Source organism: Ctenopharyngodon idella, chromosome 14, assembly GCF_019924925.1.
Source record: "Ctenopharyngodon idella isolate HZGC_01 chromosome 14, HZGC01, whole genome shotgun sequence".
In the NCBI taxonomy this organism is placed as follows: domain Eukaryota; kingdom Metazoa; phylum Chordata; class Actinopteri; order Cypriniformes; family Xenocyprididae; genus Ctenopharyngodon; species Ctenopharyngodon idella.
The window spans coordinates 24,898,673-24,918,945 of record NC_067233.1 but is presented as its reverse complement, the minus strand read 5'-3'; the positions used below and the strand labels follow the sequence as shown (position 1 = coordinate 24,918,945).

General features: G+C 35.1%; 2 protein-coding genes across 3 annotated transcripts; both read right to left on the bottom strand.

Moving 5' to 3' along the window:
• Positions 1 to 1,844: 1,844 nt before the first annotated feature.
• On the bottom strand, positions 1,845 to 13,067 carry dnajc4 (DnaJ (Hsp40) homolog, subfamily C, member 4). The gene is made up of 8 exons (XM_051860168.1): positions 12,866 to 13,067; positions 12,162 to 12,214; positions 11,592 to 11,715; positions 10,501 to 10,591; positions 8,289 to 8,467; positions 5,551 to 5,718; positions 4,897 to 4,983; positions 1,845 to 2,930 (listed from the first exon to the last, which is right to left on the bottom strand). Exons 3-8 carry the CDS (start codon positions 11,705 to 11,707, stop codon positions 2,834 to 2,836), a joined length of 738 nt encoding a protein of 245 aa, XP_051716128.1. The 5' UTR covers positions 11,708 to 11,715; positions 12,162 to 12,214; positions 12,866 to 13,067; the 3' UTR covers positions 1,845 to 2,833.
• Positions 13,068 to 13,338: 271 nt separating this feature from the next.
• tmco6 (transmembrane and coiled-coil domains 6) lies at positions 13,339 to 20,173 on the bottom strand. Of its 2 annotated transcripts, XM_051860166.1 has the most exons (13): positions 19,936 to 20,172; positions 19,689 to 19,798; positions 19,415 to 19,524; positions 19,059 to 19,242; positions 18,867 to 18,971; positions 18,098 to 18,189; positions 17,133 to 17,249; positions 16,855 to 16,969; positions 16,290 to 16,458; positions 16,031 to 16,125; positions 14,643 to 14,810; positions 13,649 to 13,774; positions 13,339 to 13,548 (listed from the first exon to the last, which is right to left on the bottom strand). In XM_051860166.1, the coding sequence occupies exons 1-13, from the start codon at positions 20,024 to 20,026 to the stop codon at positions 13,528 to 13,530; spliced, it is 1,503 nt and encodes a 500-aa protein (XP_051716126.1). In that variant the 5' UTR covers positions 20,027 to 20,172; the 3' UTR covers positions 13,339 to 13,527. The 2 variants fall into 2 exon arrangements, with proteins under 2 accessions (XP_051716126.1, XP_051716127.1); XM_051860167.1 differs by lacking the exon at positions 13,339 to 13,548 and having other exon boundaries at positions 13,647 to 13,774; positions 14,643 to 14,743; positions 19,936 to 20,173.
• Between the last annotated feature and the right edge of the window lie 100 nt (positions 20,174 to 20,273).

Here is a 20,273-nt window from a genome sequence, read left to right as displayed (position 1 = left end):
CAAAGGGGGGCTCCACTGGAACTTTTTGAGTACCTTCAGGGCATAGTGCCGAAGACGTATACTGAATTTTGTAACGATATGCCAATGCGTTTAATCGTAATTAAAATGACGGCCATGTTTTTCAAAGTACACCAATGTCATAATGGACTATGATAGCAACTGAGACAGACACTGCATGTCAAGTCAATCAGACCAAGGGTACTGCAGTTAAGAGCAATTTCATGTTTTGTTCAATTATAGCGCCACCAAGTGTCGCAGTCCCACCGTCCTCAGAGTGCCCCGAAACACTAGCATGTCAAATTTGATGAAAATATCTAATTTCATTTAGGATTTATAGACATTTATAGTTATGAGCACATAAAAAATGACCTACACTCGACTTTGATTGCATTTTTTTTGGCACTTACTATCAAAATTTCTACATTTGGCCATTGGCATATAGGCAACGACCTAAGTTTCCAATTTTCCTAAGGTGTTTTTTTCTCGATCGGACGAACGGTTTCGAAGATATTCGTTAAAGTTGTTTAAACCATATGGCAAAACCTAGCATGTTTGGTAGATGACTGTGAAAGTCAACCAAATCCATAGTTATAAGCATGTGAATATTTAATTTTACCACTATGTGGCACTGGCGCGAAACTTCTCAGGCTACTTCGGAGCATTGTGCCGATCATCCATACTGAGTTTCGTAACGATATGCTAATACGTTCATAAAATACAGCATTTTAGTTCAAAATTCAAAATTGGATATCATTCAACCTGGCATGCTGCCCAGAATCTAACAAGACCAGTTTTATGATTTTTGGGCAAACCTTTCAGAAGTTATAAGCAAAAAAGGCAATTTTTCGTATCTCCCGACCAGTAGGTGGGGCTGTGCCGAAACAACATGTAGCCTCCGGTCATGCTTGTAATGACATGTACCAAATTTGTTCTGAATACGCTAAAGCGTTGCGGAGATATAGCCTCGCATCAAATTTGGCGAGCTCTTCATTAAATTCTTTTGCGCGTTATTCAAGAACGGTTGGGTTTATCAAAAAGCTTTTGATAACTTTTTGCTAGCATGGTCTGAAGATGATCTGATTTGATATACTTGAAAAATCGGACAAACCGTCTAGGAGTAGTGCAAAAAATTATTTTTTAATAATATTTTTTTTTGGCGGGATTTTTTTTTTTTTTTTGTACATTTCTAGCTCTTATGGTTCTAAAAGTTATTAGCATAAATGTAAGTAAAACTTTGGACAGTTGGTGGCACTAGAAGGATTGAGTAAGAGACTCCAAATATACTGTTTGGACTGTCCTCTATCAGTGCCAAACTTTTCACCATACAGTTCTATGGGCTGCCATAGACTCCCATGGCGGAAGAAGAATAATAATAATAATAATAATAGGAAAACTAATGGATACAATAGATGCCATCACACCATTCGGTGCTTGGCCCCTAAAAAAAGATTTCAAATAAATGCTGTTCTTTTGAACTTTCTATTCATAAAAGAAACCTGAAAAAGAATTATCATGGTTTTCACAAAAATATTAAACAGAACAAACTGTTTTCAACGTTGAATTTATTCCATCACAGAAAAATTAAATTTTAAAAATATATTAAAAGAGAAAAACATCTATTTAATATTATTTCACAATATTAAAAATCAGTTTGTTTTGTATTTTTGATCAAATAAATGCAGCTTCGGGGAGCTTAAGAGACTTCTTTTGAAAATATTAAAAATCTTAGTGACCCCAAACTTTTGAACGGTAGTGTATAAGAACAGTGGAGGAGTTTGCAAAAATCTGCAGAAACACACACATGCATTCAGATAATAATAATAAAAAAAAAAACCATAACATAATTGAGATCCATATCATCTTTAATTATTCATCACTACAAAATCCATTGACATTAAGGCTTACATTAGAGTGATTCCACACAAAATCAATATTTGATTTATAAAGATGAAGGCGCTCTGGTAATTAAAAGTGACTGTCTATTGCAGAATTTACATTAAATGACAAACCCTAAAAATGTACAAGGCAATAACATGGATATCTAAGAAGACATCATTTTGGGAGCAATGCCTTGTGACAGCAGGGGTCTGCCAAGAGTTTGGATCCAGCATAAGGACTTGTTTAATATAATCCTGTATAGTTCTTGTATAATAACTTGTAGGAAATGCATTTGATATGCAGCCTAGATCTATTACAAGGGGGAAAGAAATGTCTCATTACTTGCCAAAGTGCCATTTACTTCCTTTTCAAGAAAGGATTATCTGATGTTTCATTCAATAAGCTGGAAAATAGCCAGCACCTGAAATAAGTCACACTGGACAGCACTGATCTGTCCATCTTTAGAACTTTCTTCCATGAGAAACTCTCCCACACACACTGAGCTTAACAAAGTGCACAATGTACAGTGTTTTCAGTGTTTTGATGAACTACTTTATCAGGAATGCAATGTTTCCATAACACCCTTTCCAGGTGCAGTTACAATGTCGCCTGTAAATGCAGGCAATACAGTAAGTGTACAGGCATTTCCAACACCTGATGAGGAGCCATGGTCGCCTGTAATCAGCCTAATTTGCCTTGCACCCTCTGTGACCTTATCTGACAAGAGTTGGGTCAAAGAACAGGACCGAAAAACTAGGTCAAAATATTACTGTCTGCAAAAAAATGGTAACATTTTGAAACACTTTGAGAACCTTATTCAAGGATCTGATACAATGTGACCCTAGAAAATTTGATAAAAACTATTGACACGTAATACAATTCACATTCATCCACAACCTGCACTCTGTCCATAACCCTGTGCGATGAGCTTCCTTTAGATCAGTCTTTCCTTGCTTTACTTCTCTTCTCCATTACTTCGGATCTTGTATCTCTCCAGGAACTCGGCGTGTTTCTTTCTCAAGATCTCCTGCTGCTTCTTAAAGCCATTCACTCTACAGGAAAACCAGAATGCAGCGTGATCAAATCAAATTTTTACAATGTCTTAAGTAAAGTGTGCTATTCCATGCAAAAAGTTGATGAAAAGCTAATAATAAATGGGTCTGACTATGTCACAATAATCATGATATAGCTTAGTGCAATTGTCAAATAAAAGGCTGTGATTTAATTAACTAGTCTGATGTTTCAGAGCGAAGCGCGGCACTGTGTTCAGTGGACACGTGAGCAGCTCATGATCCAGTGTTTTCAGCATCTCAGAGCTTCTCGGTTCACAGTAAACTCCCATCTCAGCATGTGCTGCAAGTTAAACACGCATTTAGGAATGAAATGTGTGCTAGGTTTACTTTATCCACACATATTGCATTATCTCCAACATTTTGGTAGACAGAATTTTTCAGCATTTCACTAGTATTATGGCAAAATAAAAGTTGAAGGATTTGAAATATTAAAAGCTTCAGGGTTTGAACGTTTGAAAGTGACGAATTTGACAAATATTAGTATTAATAAATGTGAAATAAAAAAAATATATGATATGTAAGATATCTATTATAGATGGAATTTATGAGGTAAAAAAGTCCAGCTACAAATTCAAAATAAAAACTTACAAACAAATCAAATATTTTATCAATTCACTTAAAAGTCTCTGTGCTAGGGCATCAGGCAGTGCAAGTCTGAATTATAATATTTTGGTTCCTTGAAGGGATAGCTCACCCAAAAATTAAAATTATCCCATGATTTACTTACACTCAAACCATCCTAGGTGTATATGAATATCTTCTTTCAGACAAACACAATTGGAGATATATTTAAAAATATACTGGCTCTTCCAAGCTTTATAATGGTAGTGTGTTTTGATGCCCAAAAAAATCATCCATTCATCATACAAATAATCCATAAGACTCCAGGGGGTTAATAAAGGCCTTCTGAAGCGAAACGATGGGTTTTTATAAGGAAAAATAGCCATATTTAAAACTTTATAAACTAAAATATCTAGCTACCGGCAAGTCGACTTGCGTCACAAGAGTAACCCCTGACGTGATGTAGGATGTAGGAGTATCGTAAGCTTAGACGCCTCTCACGGTTTAAACAAACAGAGCTGTGCAACAAACTCAAGCTCCTCTTCTCTTCTATCAAAATCCTCCAACATTTCTCTTCAAAATATTTAGTATTAGACTTCTAATTCATGACTGGTGCTTCCGAGTTCATCATTGCGGCATGCGTCAGGTCAGAGGTTACGCTTCCGCCAATCGATGCATACAGCTGTCTGCCGGAAGCTAGTTATTAAAGTTAATAAAGTTTTAAATATGGATATTTTTCTTACAAAAATGCATCGCTTCACTTCAGGCCTTTATTAACCCCCTGGAGCAGTATGGATTACTTTTATGATGGATGGATGCACTCCCATTTACTACCATTATAAGACTTGGAAGAGCCAAGATATTTTTAAATATATCTCAGATTGTGTTTGTCTGAAAGAAGATAGTCATATACACCTAGGATGGCTTGAGGGTGAGTAAATCATGAGATAGTTCACCCAAAAATGAAAATTATCCCTTTAATATGGCAGCACCATGCAATTTAATTACTAATCAACCTAATCACCACATTTTTTTGCCCCAAAGTTTTCAAATCAGAAACATGATTTACACAAATATTCAGCCATCACACTGAAAGTGCACGGTCCCATTGACCATACTAAAAATGTGCTTTTGCATTACTGTGGTGACAACAACCTTCAGTACTTCAACCTAATGAATGAGGTGCTAATAAAGTAAAAATCAATCAAGGCTGTCAAATAACATGAGATGAGCCTATAATCATCTTATTATCGTCGTGTCCCACAACTACTACTTTACATTTTAACAATGTCTCCCCTCACGGTTTCAAACGCTACAGCTTTTGTTTTCAAAACCTCTGATGCGCCTCCTGAGGCTACACGTGTAACTTCAAAGTGCTTCCCACCTGGCTCTTTCTTTGGATTCATTGTAGATCTCAGTGATGACTCTGTCCTTCTCATCCATGAAGTTATTATGGACCTCTTCCAGTTTCCTGCATGACAGACCAGCCCAGAGGTTAAAGGTGAACAGATTTACTGCCAACATATATATTTGGAGGGGTGAACAGACATCCACGATGTGCCCACATAACTTTGGGGTCACATTTAAAAGGGCACATGGGCAATAAAACATTTGATCATTTTTCAAAACATTTCAAGTGCACTTCTGCTACGCGTCAACCGAGCTGTGTCTGTTTATAGAAGATACTTAATCTCAGTCGCCTGAATTCAAGGTGTAAAAACATTTCACTGATACTGGAAAGCATAACTAAACATCGGGGATTATGGGAAACCAGTGAACAGACTCTACTGGGGTTTGTCTGGCTCTGGGACAGACGAAATGCGTTTCAAAAACAACACACCATTATCATGCTCTCATCAGAAAACCGATGCACGAACAAAAGAAAAACATTTTGCACTGCGTTTCATACAAACAGTTGCAAAACACTCACTTATCAGCACAGCATCATTCAGAATGTGTTGAAAAATATTAGGATGAACCACTGTGCATATTGACCTCAAACCTCTGTGCAACTTAGTGTGATATGATTAGGTCTCACCTAAACCCAAAGTAATGTGCAGAGAGACTGATTAGCATGGTGAGCACGCAGTAGCCCACCAAACGCATGTTCCGTTTCTTCCTCTTTTCCCACTCCTCAGCCGTGTTCTCCTGAGGCTGGGCCTGTCTGAACTGCTCCCAATAGCGCATGCTTTCTGCAGCCTCCGCACTGAGAAACACAAAACCATAATTGAACCATAATCTTTTGTAACCACATTCTGTAACCCAGAAGTATCATAAAATTCATCATGACAAGTGATCCTATTAACTTTCTTAATACATATTTTGCTCTTATTGTGAACCAGTGCACATTTTTTGGCAACACTTTACAATAAGGTTCATTAGTTAACATTAGTTAACTACATTAGTTAAGATGAACTAATAATGAACTGCACTTATTGCACTTAATACTTACAGCATTTACTAATCTTTGTTAATTTCAACATTTGCTAATACATTATTAAAATCTTGTTAACATTAGTTAATGCTCTGTGAACTAACAAGAACAAACAATGAACAACTGTATTTTCATTAACTAACGTTAACGAAGATTAGTAAATACAGTAACAAATGTACTGCTCATGGTTAGTTCATGTTAGTTAATACATTATTGTTTAACTAATGAACCTTATTGTAAAGTGTTACCCATTTTTCTATATGGACTAAAAATTGTTCATCAAAATGTACAAACTTTCTCTGCCTCTGAAATAATAAACATAAATTATTAACATTAACCAGCTACATTTTTACATTTTCTGAAGAAAACAGGACTAGTGCTTGTCCGGAAGTCGCTATGATATTCTGGGGCCTCAATTATAAAGATGTGCATATATAATGATCCTAAATGTGAACATATGACAGTTTCCGTTATGTTCCTATAAGGGATGACATCCATATACACAAAAAAGTTCCTAAATGCATCCCTTTTTATAGGCAGTTCATCTCAAATTGAAGCGTAATGTGTACAAGTGCATCAACTCACTCATCATCAGTGGACAAAGAAATCCAAGTGCGCTCTCAGAAAATGTATGTGCGGTAGGAAAGGCCTGGTTTCTGTTTGTGTGTGTAGGCATATATTATTATTTTCAGAAAATCATTCATATAAATGAATTAAAGGGATAGTTCACCCAAAAATTGTCATCATTTACTCACTCTCATGTCATTCCAAACCCGTAAGACTTTCGTTCATCTTCGGAACACAAATGAAGATATTTTTTATGAAATCTTTGTCCCTCTGTTGACAGTCTACACAATTGACACTTTGTTGCTTCAAAAAGTTCATAAAGAGATATTTAAAATAATCCATATGAATTGAGGAGTTTAGTCCAAATTTTCTGAAGAGACTCGATCGCTTTATATGATGAACAGATTGAATTTAGGCTTTTATTCACATATAAACATTGATCAGCGAACATAGGCAAGGCAAGGCAAGTTTATTTATATAGCACATTTCATACACAATGGTAATTCAAAGTGCTTTACATGAAACTACATAAGAATAAAAATGGAATGAAAAGGAAACAAATACATAAGAATAAAAATGGAATGCATAGGAAATAAAAGTAACAATAAAGCAGAGAATACCCCTATCTGAATGAGAGAGTTTCACTTAGAACATTTGTTCTATGCATTTTTTAATTTGTCTCTTCACCATATTGGCTGTCTTTCTCTGTGGTTTTCTCTCAGCGCCTAAATAATCTGTTGGACATCTCCAATAGATCTGATTTTTCACCTAAAATCGGCCAGGAAGAGCTCTAGGACTGACCCTCCAGTCCACACTCAGTTAATTTGGTCCTCGACCACGGGTTCACTCAAACCCACTGCTCTCACCACGCGGTTTCAATTTTGTTTTTATCAAAGAAATCTCTTAACCACACTGGCTTACCACAGAGCTGTCTCAACCACTATGGTTTATCAATTTTCCCCCAAATCATTATTATAATTTTCTATGTAATTTTTAATTTGCCTCTTACTCTCAGACTTCCCCATGATGGTTGTTGTCTGTGGTTATTTCGGCGCCTAAATAATCTGTTGGACGTCTCCAACAGATCCGATTTTTCACCTAAAATCGGCCAGGTAGAGCTCTAGGACTGCCCTCAGCCCGCGCTCAGTAAATGTATGTGAATAAAAACCTTACATAAACAGAAGCTCAACCAAACCTACTTGACACACGAGAACAAACCTATTCTGGAAGCACAAACGTGCTGCGTAACACACGAGAATGAACCTCACTGGTTCTCGCACATCAAGCAAACATGCTTGAGCTTCCATTTACCACAACTGATGTGCGAGTTGATTAAAGTTTATATGTGAATAAAAGCCTAAATTCATTCTGTTCATATAAAGCGATCGTGATCGATCGCTTTATACGAATCAGATAGCGAATCTCTCAGATTTCATCAAAAAGATCTTCATTTGTGTTCTGAAGATGAACAAAAGTCTTACAGCTTTGGAATGACATGAGGGTGAGTAATTAATGACAGAATTTTCAAAAAAAAATTTCATATGCATGCTTTTCAGTTGCCACATGCATAAGAACAATTTCGATATGTTCCTTACTTTTGACTTAGGATCAAATCTACACGTGTTTTAAAAATGAGACCCCTGGTTTCTATATATGGCAATATTACAACCTTCATGTTGGTATAAAATGCCCACTTCTCATAATTCATTAAAATCCCATTTAATAAAATCAAGTAGGTTGATTAAAGAGCTAACAGTCTCCCAGTTGTTGCTCACCTGGGGCTGTTGGTGGAGCTGGAAGAAGCTCTGAAGGCCGGACCTCCAGAATACTGGTACCTCAGGCTTAGGTCATAGTCCCGTCTGGAAGTTTCTCTGCTCAGCACCCTGTATGCCTCGTTCAGCTTCACAAACTGAGTGTGCAGGCTGGGATTGGATAGGTCACTGTCTGGGTGCAACTGAAGGAAATAGAGGAAAAATGGGGGATGGAGGGGACAAAAGTTTGTTTAAATACCTTTACCAGTAATATTAGAAGTGACACTTAAGCATGCATGACCAGTTACTGCCAATTCTGTGTGAATGCTAATGATCTGACTGATCTTGACTTGATTGTAAATTTCACTGTTAGCTCATTTATATTTCCAACAAAGGCGTCCGGTTGGTGCTGCTAGCAGTGCAGAAATTACATACTTCACATGTAGCAACAAATAAGAACTTAAAACAATTATATTATTAATATTTAAAATTTAAAACTTTCCACTATTATAAATTGATAAGAATCATGTTAGACAATACAAGGTACATGGACTGCACATGCACAAAAATGTAGTATCCTTAATGCTTTGAATTCATAAAAAGACAGTATAAAGACCATCAGATTCATGCATGTCTCATATTTAATGAGTAGAATATGCCATATGTCTAATCTATATGACTTTTCACCTTTCTGCTCTCACTTGTTCTATATGTCACATCGCTCATAAACCTTTTGTGACCTTTTATCTGCTTCTGATTCAGAAACAAAACGCCCATATACCTGGCTTATACCCTCATCTCCTGTCACACTCACACACACACACACACACACAAACACACACACTTGTTTTTGTGAATTGTGGGGACATTCCATAGGCATAATGGTTTTTATACTGTACAAACCGTATTTTCTATCACCCTACACTACCGCTACCCCTAAACCTACCAATCACAGGAAACTGTGCACATTTTTACTTTCTCACAAAAACTCATTCTGTATGATCTAGAAGCCTTTTGAAAAATGGGGACATGGGGTAATGTCCTCATAAGTCACCCTCTCCTTGTAATACCTATGTCAAACCCATGTCATTATACAAATTTGTGTCCTGATGTCACAAAAACACGCACACACTCAAACATGTAGTGGCTCCATCGTCACTCTGCCTCCTTCACCTGTAAACAGATGTTTCTCACTCTCTTTCTCACAGACATGCATAATTGTCTTATTCCTTCTGTTTGTTTCCCTTGAAACTCTGACACATGTATTGAATTACTTCAATTTGTGAGATGTTGACAAATTATACACAAAAAAGTGCTTAGGGAAGAAATACCCAATAACGTAAGTTAATGAAAATACAGTTGTTCAATGTTTGTTCATGTTAGTTCACAGAGCATTAACTAATGTTAACAAAATTTTAATAATGTATTAGTAAATGTTGAAATTAACATTAACAAAGATTAATAAATGCTGTAGAAGTGCAGTTCATTATTAGTTCATGTTAACTAATGTAATGTAACTAATGTACCAAATAAATGCCTAAATATTTAAGATTATGGGGACAGACAGCAGTCTCTTTGCCACAATTGAACAGCTCCCTCTAGAGGTGAGGAGGTGAATAACTAATTTTTGCACAATCATACAAAATTGTCAGAATGCATCAAGCTACTTTTTAACACTAAGGATCAACTTATGTATCAGAGAAGAAATTCTGAGGATCTGTCTCAAGTTTTGACAAATTAATTGCAAAATGCTTTGCAATTTCATGCATAGCCTATTATGCATGCATATTGCTAACTCTCCTTCCATTTTCAAAGTATATAGATGACACATTAAATAAAATAAAATTAAATGGTTAAACTGATGTTAAGGCCCGTTCATACCAAGAATGATAACTAGAGATAACTAAAATAGCATCCACACTGGTAGATGATAATGTTCTGGTTATTTTAAATGTGTTGCAGTTTCTGTCACTTTAAATACTCTTTAAAGTAGGATGGATTCTGATTGGCTGTAAAAACTGTCTGATTGGCTGTCACTTCCCTATTCTCACAGAATTAGAACGATACCTATGCCTATAAATGTTATAGTTATTGACCTTACTGTGAATGTGCATGAATAGTCAGACCCACTCAGTCAGTACACAATAAGGTGACAATTACTTCTGCTACTTATATTTTAACACTAGACTATAACCAAAATGTCTCTAAAATGATAGCATAATCAAGAGAAATTAACCTTTTTGGACTTGTCGAAAAATGCATTCTTAATTTGTTCCAGCGTAGCGTCCGGTTTCACCCCGAGAAGTTCATAGTAATTGGATGATGACCTATAAACAGAATAACAGACAATTAAAACAAATAATTTCTCAACACTGTCTTCATGACGATAAGATTCACAAAAGTTACTCCACAATATTAACTGAAGCCAAATCTCATAATCTTATGCCCCTGTAACTTAAAAAATAACTTATGTTACTTGATATGACAGCCTGCTTACGACAAAGTAAAAAATAGATTTTTATATTTTCCAACAAACAATGTGGGTGGTGGCTTGTTGCTATGGTGCTAGGATGTTTTTGGTGGTTGCTAGGGTGTTGCTATGGTGTTTTTGGTTGCTAAGTGGCAGATAATGTACTCCCACCCCCATGTTAATATAATATCCTGGTCTATAGATATGCCTCCGAAGGATTCATTTACATAAATGTTCTGTATCAGGACCAATAATAAACACTTCAAAGAATATCAGCTCACATTCAGACACGAGTACATTAAGTGTCAAGTTCATTTTGGACATCTTAAGATTTTCTCTGTTCACAAGATCTCACAGCAAAAAGGGATTTTCTTACTTAGTATTTTTGTCTTGTTTTCCAGTAAAAATATCTCAACATTCTTAATTCATACTACAAGAAGTAAAGGTATTACATAAGAAATTAACACAAGTCTTGTATTCTGAGAAAACAAGAAAAATATTTGCCAATGGGGTAAGAAAAATAAGCTTGTTTTCCTTTTAAATGTATTTTTATTACCCTATTGGCAGATATTTGTCTTGTCTTAAGCATAAACGCACTAATTTTTAAAAATTCTTATGTTATTTTGCTTTTCAGGTAATGTTTAAATATTTGAAAACAAGACAAAAACACTGAGTATGGAATTCACATTTCGTAGTGAAGTGTGATACTGTTACAACAGAAAACACAAGGACTCAAATTTGTTTTGAACATTTGAGCTAAACTATTTGGATTTTGGCAGCTGCATGTATTATTACTGTGGAAACGAAAACATGTTTCATCCATATTTAACAGATAAATAATGTTTGGTTGTGTGTACCTCTGCGCAGTACAGAGCGAGAACAGCCGCTGAGAACTTTTACAGTACCACAAACAACTCTGACAGAAACGAAGCTGAGCAACCAACAGCATGATGCTCAGAAATAAACTCAGCATAGATTAATCTGAAAAACAGAGGAAAGATACGTTAGCACAGATAAGAAATAAACACATAAAACTAAATCAGATCTTTATTATGGTGACAGCATTTTTTTTTTTTTTTTGATGTTTTGTTTGATATTTTTCTGTGGTTTCAGCATATTCAATGCTTCCTGCGTTTCGTTGCAGTTTCAGCATGTTGAATGTGGCCTGTCTGAGTCAGGCTTTATCATGTTGTCTTTAAGTTTAAGCACGCTGAATGCATGTTGTGTTTGGATGAAATTATCACGATGAACACTTGCTGTGATTGGACAAAACTTGATTGTGTTCAGTGCATGTTGTGTTAGCTTGAAGCTTTATCATGCTGAATGCACATTTTGTTTGAGTAAGGTTTTATCATGATGAATGCATGTTTTGTTCGACTGAAGCTTTACATGTTGAATGCGTGTTGTGTTTTGGTGCGACTACGTACCGCTCAGCAGGATCCCATTGAAATGCAGGCGGTCAGCAGCTCTGCAGGAGATCCTGGATGGGCACAAGAGATTACACACAAATATCATGTTTTATATCATATTTTAGGCCTCTCTTTGACATCTAATGTTCTTTAATTAATCTAATTATAATCACTACACCCTAAACCCTAGGTGGAGACATTATTAGTCAAGTTTGGTCATTAGTCTTGTGCTTCCTGACCAAACATCATACCTGAACACAATATCCAATAGGAATCTATGACCAATAAATAATAAACCGGGTAGCTGTCGAAATCTAGTGAGCTGCCTAACTAGACAGCAATTTTCGGCGCAAATAAGCTTAAAAATGCTGTCTAGGTAGTCAGCTCTGTTGGTTTGAGACACATCCTTTGAAAAGTAACTCAAATTAGCCGGTAGCTAATGTAGTCAAACATATCAAGTGTATTTATATGACATACATTTATACGATCTTAAAACGTTTGTTAACAGTTTCTTAAACCATCTGATAAATGTTTAGAAGCAATTTATCAGTTCGTGTGAGAGAAATGTACTTTCCACTCGTGCTATTAGCTTAGCTGCAGTGCTAAAAACAACAACAACAAAGTCATGGGAAATGTGTAGCTTAGCAGACAAACACTGATCAAACGTACTGTAAATCTCATTAGTCATAAATCAGCGGATTAAACACAAATAATGTCGTCACCTTGATTCATGGAAACGCGCAGGTCTGCTGTGATGTTCTGCGCTTTCATAACGCCTGAACGGCGCTGTTACATAAAAGGACAAAGTGTTTCACATCAGACATACAGCAGCTGTTTGCAGTGCGCTTACCTGTTTTCAATGGATAAACGCTTTATTTTCATTAATAATAATAAAACTATACATTTTAGATCTAGATATTATTGCATAAAATATATCTAGCATATTTGTGAATAATAGTGCAGTAACTTCAGGGATCCTATGTAAAGATTGTAATATAGTAATACTACATAACTACAATAAAACTGTACATTTTTTATAAAGAACTAGATATGTATAATGCATAAAATAACCAGGCTCTAAAATGTACTCTTTTGTCACACCTGCCAATAATGAATTGGAATAATGAGAGGTGAAAAAAAAAGTCAATAAATATTTCTTATTGGCCAAGAATCTTAAACAGTATTTGTGTCAGAATACATTGTATAAAAACATGCTTCACATAAGCCATTTATTTGCAGCACACTTGATAAAACCAGAATGCATAAGTGTCCATCTTGATGAAATGCAAGTTTGGTTTGAAGAAAAGAGAAAGTGAAAAAAAAAAAAAAAAAAAAAAAAAAATGAAAGGGGAAAAAAAAAATCTTTGCAATTCTGTCATTGGTGTCATGATGAAAGGCTCTCCACCTTTAAAAAGAGGGGGGGAAAAAAAAAGAAGGAATGAGAACATAGATAATGGTGATTCCTAATATGTCCATAAATATGAGCAGGTAAATGCAGTATTGACCTCAGAGAAAGAAGGGAATTGATGATCGAGAATGTAGGCAGCTTTGACACTGTGCTCTTCTTCACTGTTATACTGAACTGCTTCCAGCAGAGGAACACCATTTAACCTCGTAAACTCTTCAATCACCTGTTACAAGCAGGAGGACTTCAGTTAAATTTGCTTGTGATTCTAAATAAGCCTGTCATGAAGCTTCATACATAGATAAACGTAAAGTGATGTTAAGTGCAGGGTTATTATATTTAACTAAAACCAAAACCATTTAAAAAACAAAAAAACCATACTTAAATGTAAATAAAATAAAAGTTAGCTGAAATAAAAACCTTGATTTATAAAAATATATACAAAAAATAAAAAAATAAAAAAAAGTCAAAAAAAAAAAAAAGATTAAACATTTAAAATTAAAACGGAAGAATTCTAGAATTTATTCAAAATATTAAAAGGTACACTATGTAACTTTTTTTTTTTTTTTTTTTTTTTTTTTTTTTTTTAAAAACAGTCAATAATACATCTTCAATCCTTCCAAAATGTGTTTTTGTCTTGATTCACTAAGGTAAGCCTATTATGAGTGTTTATATATAAGGCCAAACAGAGGAGAGTCTGCTGGCAAAAAGAGAACGCGAAAGCTCATAATAAAACCAGAATCAACATTGGCTTGGCTTTTCAGAGATGGCGAGAACTGAGGGATTTGAAATGTTGTAAAAGCGATGCAGAGATTAAGTTATTATTTAACAGGTGAGTAAGGTATTTTATTGCGCAGATAAACTGCCATATAAAGCATTATCTTTTGTGAAGGGTCATATTCATCCACACAGTCACGCAGAGCCGAAGCACAACCAAAACAATGTTCTTCTGCAAAATGCATGTAGTTTTGTATTTTAACCACTAGAAGGCCAAAAGTTACACAGTGTACCTTTAATAAAACTGCAATAGTGTTTCATTGATACTAAAATAACACTGTTTAAGTGAGAAATGACTCTTATATGATCACATTCACCTGTGGGCTGCTGGATAGCAGCATGTACAGCACTTCCAGGCTCAGCGTGACCACCTCCGGCTCGGCCATCTTGAGTGTGGCACAGAGGGCGGTGAGCAGCCCTGCTTGTGTCAAACGAACACAGTATTCTGTGCCATGATGGGCAATATTACCCAGAACTCTCAGTGCCTTATACAAACATTAATGATTGAGAGAACGTTAGGTGTGTATGTTAACAAAATGTACATGTTTTTGTGAATAAGAGTATGGTATAACTAATGCAGCAGGGAGATAAAACTTTTTAAAAACAATGGTTGAAAAAAGTAACTAAATAAATAATCGCCCCAACCCAGACCTACGTAGGTCATCTGACATTTCATACAGTTAATTGGTAACGAACATGAAGCAGGGCAACAACTCACTGTGTGATGGAGCCTGTAGAATGCAGTTAGAATGGTGCTAAAATTCAAGATATCAGGGCAAAAATGCCCCGTTATGAGTTGTCTTGTCTCATTTTTATATGATCTATGATATAGTTAAGCAATATCGCACAAGTAATGAGTGCAATATCACACGAGTGCTGTTTTTGTCCAGAATAGCGCGTGTGCAAATGTGATTGATTTTATACAGTTTGATAAGTAAGAAGTTAATACTGTGTTATATTTTAGACAATAATTTCAGTTTTTGCTCAATTTGGCCAACGAAAATATTACCTATAAAGGTGCTTCGTTTCTGAATAAATCCGAATTTTGATTGAATCAGTTGAGTGAAGTAATGATTCAATAGCCCATTCATAAAGAGTCATTTACTTCATTCCTGAATTAATCGGCTGTTTGAACGAATCGAATGAATGAATGAATGACTTACTCATTAAGACATTTACTGCCACCTACTGGCAGTTTTAGTTTCTTATTGAGAGTATAATTTAAAAAAAAAAAAAAAAAAAAAAAAAAAAAAAAAACACAAACATTTAAATTTATAGTTTACCCAAAAATGAAAATTCTGTCATCATTTACTAAGTCAGTTTAACTTAGTAAAATAAAAGTTTATGTGTAATAAATTCTATATTGGAAAAAAAAAAAAAAAAAAAAAAAAAACTTTCTAAAGCTACTTTTTGTAGTGTCTATATGATGCTTTTCTCATTTAACACAATAATGACTTTGATCTTTTGGGGGTAATTTCTCAGCCAAATTTGATGCGATTAATTTGATTAATCACCACATTGTGTGTGTAAATATTATATTATTATATTATATACACACACACACACACACACACACACACACACACACACACACACACACACACACACACCTCATAGTGGGTCAGAGCCCAAAAATGCTGGTATATATGTTAGAGTAATATATATCTATGTATATCTATGTATATAATGCATGCCTGTTCCTCACCATTGAGTTAATTCCTTTTGAAAAAGACAGAAGTTGGATTAATATGGGAACCATATTAAGGAGCAGCAGGCCAGAGCAGAACCCACTTGATCCAGCTGAAAAAAAAAAAAAAAAAAGAAATAAAATGGTACATCACAGTCATAATTGTTAGAAGGGTGTTTTCTCCAATAAAACACAAGTTCATTTTAGTTTTAGCTTTATTGCTGAGTTAATTGGGATGCAAATCATTTTGAACAAATGCCTGCTAATGCCTGCTCACCGGTGAGGTTGTTGAGCGCCCACAGGCTCTCTCTGGACAGCGCAGGATGAAGGTGAAGGTAAGCCTGACTGAAGACACATAGCGCAGCAAGGAGACGAGTGTCCTCTGGCATTACATCACCTCCACTAACCAGCAGGTTACCAAGACAACGCAGAAGAGGCCAAATGAGCTGCAAAGCACAAACAAAAAGTCAGGGTCCAGAGAAAATTTTTCAGAGAGAAGAGAGATTCATCAGGAACCACATGATCATATTGCTGATAAACTGTGCAATTTGATCTGTTTGAGAGCTGAAGGTAAAATATTATTGTATGAAAGCTCAACTACAATGTTGCATCAGCATCTATACCACAATTTCATTATGCTTCTTGAGATTCCTTAAAAAATAAATTTAATAGTAAGACATCATTATAAGAGCATTGATGATAATTGGAGATATATATATATATATATATATATAGGAATGGTTCCTATTCAGTGAACATGTCAATTTAAAATGACTCCTTCTAAAACAGATGTGCAGTATGTACGTGATGTGGGTAATAAATATTTTGCTGTGATGACTTACCAACTCTATTCCACCCACAAGGTTTCCTTGAGCAACAGCGCCTCCTAGTGTTATTAAAACAGCACTGCACTGTGAGAGGGCACCTTGTGCAATTAGCATTGAGTTATCCAAATTACTGCAAGCAAACCACAAAATCATGTCATTTTTCCCCACCAGCCACTTTTTGTTCCAGAACAGACGTTATCTGGCAAAACTGGCACTAAACCGGTTTAGAACAATTCTCAATTATTCTGTCTTTGTTGAGTAAAAAGTTAGTATGAAAGGAGAAATGGCCACACCTGCTGACTAAATAGTGCAAACACCACATACACTCGATCGCCGGCCCAAAACCAAACTCGGGATCTGGAGTCAATGCCGAGATCACATGAGGGACTATTTTTGAAGCCATGACCACTCTGGAGTTTAGAGAAAAAAAGAAAAGAAAAAAAAAAACCCACACACAACAAACACAGACAGATTAGTGACGTTGAGAAACATCCTATTTGTCATTGGCATCAACAATTTACAGTAAACTGTAGCAATTTCAGCTTTCCAAGGCCTCAGTTCATTTGTTGCACCTACAACCCCTGGTAAAAAATTATGGAATCACTACACTTAGAGGATGTTCTCCCAGATTTTTTTTACTTTATAGCAAATCAAGAAAATTATAGAAACACCAAAAAAAAAAAAAAAAAAAAAAAAAATTTTATAATAAGGCCATAAAACATACATCTAATTCAGTAACAATTTTTGATTAATGGCATGTTTTTTTCCCAGATCAAGTAGAGGAAAAAAGTATGGAATCATCAAATAAATAAATAAATAAATAAATAAATAATTCAGGATTAGTACTTTCTTGTTCTTCCTCTGGCTTTTATGACAGCCTGAATTCTATGTCCAACAGCTTGTTAAAGTGTGCAAGCACTCTCTTTTAACTGCTGACTAATTAGCATTTTTAGACTTGTACCGATATTTGTTTTAGAAATGCAAATGAAGAGATAATTTTATTTTTTCCTCAACATTGATTGATTCCATACTATTTTTCTCTTCTTGAAAAAGTAACTGAATTTGAGGTATGTTTAATGAAGCCAGAATGCTAAGGTATTGAACAAAACTTCTCTTTATTTGTCAGGTCTCTGATTTATTTATTTGCTATAAAGTAAAAAAGCTAGGTGAACACCCTCCAAGTGTGGTGACTGTGAGTCCATAACTTTTAACAGGGGTTGTACTTAAAATCTTAACGTAACAAGCTCTGGTCACTTACGGTATGATTTTTTCAGTTGCGTCTTTCGCTTGTAGCAGCTGAGACAAAGTGAAGCCAACCGCCTCCACCACCGCCAGATTATACCTCTGATTCTAGAACAGAGAAATGACCCGGACACATTTCACCCCAAAATCAAAATTAAATTTAAATAATATTTTAATAATATTTTTGGGGAAAAAAAAAAAAAAAAAAAAAATTATATTATATACAATGTATGTATATATATAATTCAATATATATATATATATATATATATATATATATATATATATATATATATATATATATATATATATATATATATATATATATATATATATATTGAATTATATATATATACATACATTATATATATATAATCATTATAATCATTATTTATTTATCTCATTATTTTTTTGTGCATTACTTGACAATTCTGCATATTTTCCCCCCAATTTTTAATTAATGTAATATGGGAAATAAAGTAAATATGAATCTATTATAGTAGTGAAAATCACCATTGAAAATAATGAGAACAACAATAAATCCACAAAAGCAAAGTATCTGGACATTAAAATTGTCCTAAAATCTTAATTTTTATCATGCAAAATATAATTTCTTGATTCTGATGCAGAATTATGATGCAGAAATGTTTTTGTAGTATTCATACTACAAGAACGCACCATTATCAGTATATATGCTGAGACTTGTAAGTCAGGTTTATTATAACCACCAAGAGTTAACAGGCACAAAAGCGATGGTTTAATATTAGTAACCCAAACGAGCTTACGTGAATACAGTTTGCCAGTGCAGAAACTATTCCCTGAGCTAGAAGCTTCTCTCTAACTACAGCGCTGTCAGGACACAGATTTCCCAGAGTGTATAAACAGAGTTCCTAAAGGAAAAGACAAAAGAGACAAATTCATGAGGAATGATCGATGGCATTCCTCTGACACTGACTTTACAGCAGTAACTCACTGACCGTTAGCTTGGTGCTCTGGCCGGAGAGGTAGGTGAGGAGGTACGGGCCGGCGGGCAGACAGGCCTGACCTACACTGGGATGAGTCGAGTGAGACAGCTCATGAAGACAGCGTGCCGCTTCCAGCTGACACTGGGCATTATGAGCACTGAGCTGCCCGATCAACATGTGCATGCTGTTTTCTGATCTGAAGAAAAACAGAGGCGCTGCATTAGTAAGTACAGTATATATGCCACATGGCTATCCAATTATATTATACATATATATATATATATATATATATATATATATATATATATAAAAATTTGTAGGCGTCCCAATAAGATAAAGTAAGCTCTGTGTTGGTTTTGAGGTCATACTTAATGAAAGTTAGTTGGGTCTCTGGGTTTCTTAGTGCTTTTCTTAGAGATGCAAGACGAACTGCTTTCTCCTCACCCCCAGTCTGGACTCCACGTATCATCTCTCGGACCTAATGTTGCACATACAACACACAGCAAAGACACAAGCTATATGCTTTATGTGACATATAAACAATATTTATAGTTTGTTGAGGAAGAGATGCCTTCCTCTTTCATTCATGCAATATATATATATAGTAAAGAAATAAATGAGCATTTTAATTTGGAGACTCACCTGTGCAGGTGACAGAGGGGTGGAGCCAGTCTTCATGGAGTCTTCCTCATCCACATTCTGCAGGAGTCTCTTACTGATGAGCTGTCTGTCTCTCCGTGCCTGTCTAAGAGCTATGGATATATGAAAGTGTAAATAATATATTATATTGCCTACATTAAAACAATATAAAATCAACATATAAAACAGATAACGGGGTTAAAACAATACAGAGGCCCAGCAAGAAATAGTAAAACACACACATACACACCTTTCTCAAACTCTCTTCTCTTGCGTTTAAACTCCTCCAAATCACTCGCAGATCCACTTGCTTTGTGATGGACGGTTTTCAATCTCCACATATTTATGATTACTGTTCACTGCATCCAAATGCGAGTTTGAGCAATCGTATTAGTTTGCTATCTATAACAAACAAACCTGAACTCTTCTCTATTACTCTCATCACATATTTTAACGTATTTTATCAGCCTGATTTTTATAATGTGAACGGTGAAACTAATATTTCAAAATAAAAGTTCCCCAGCAACTGGTGAATGATATTCTATATAATAGTAATAATAATAATAATAGTTATTATTATTATTATTA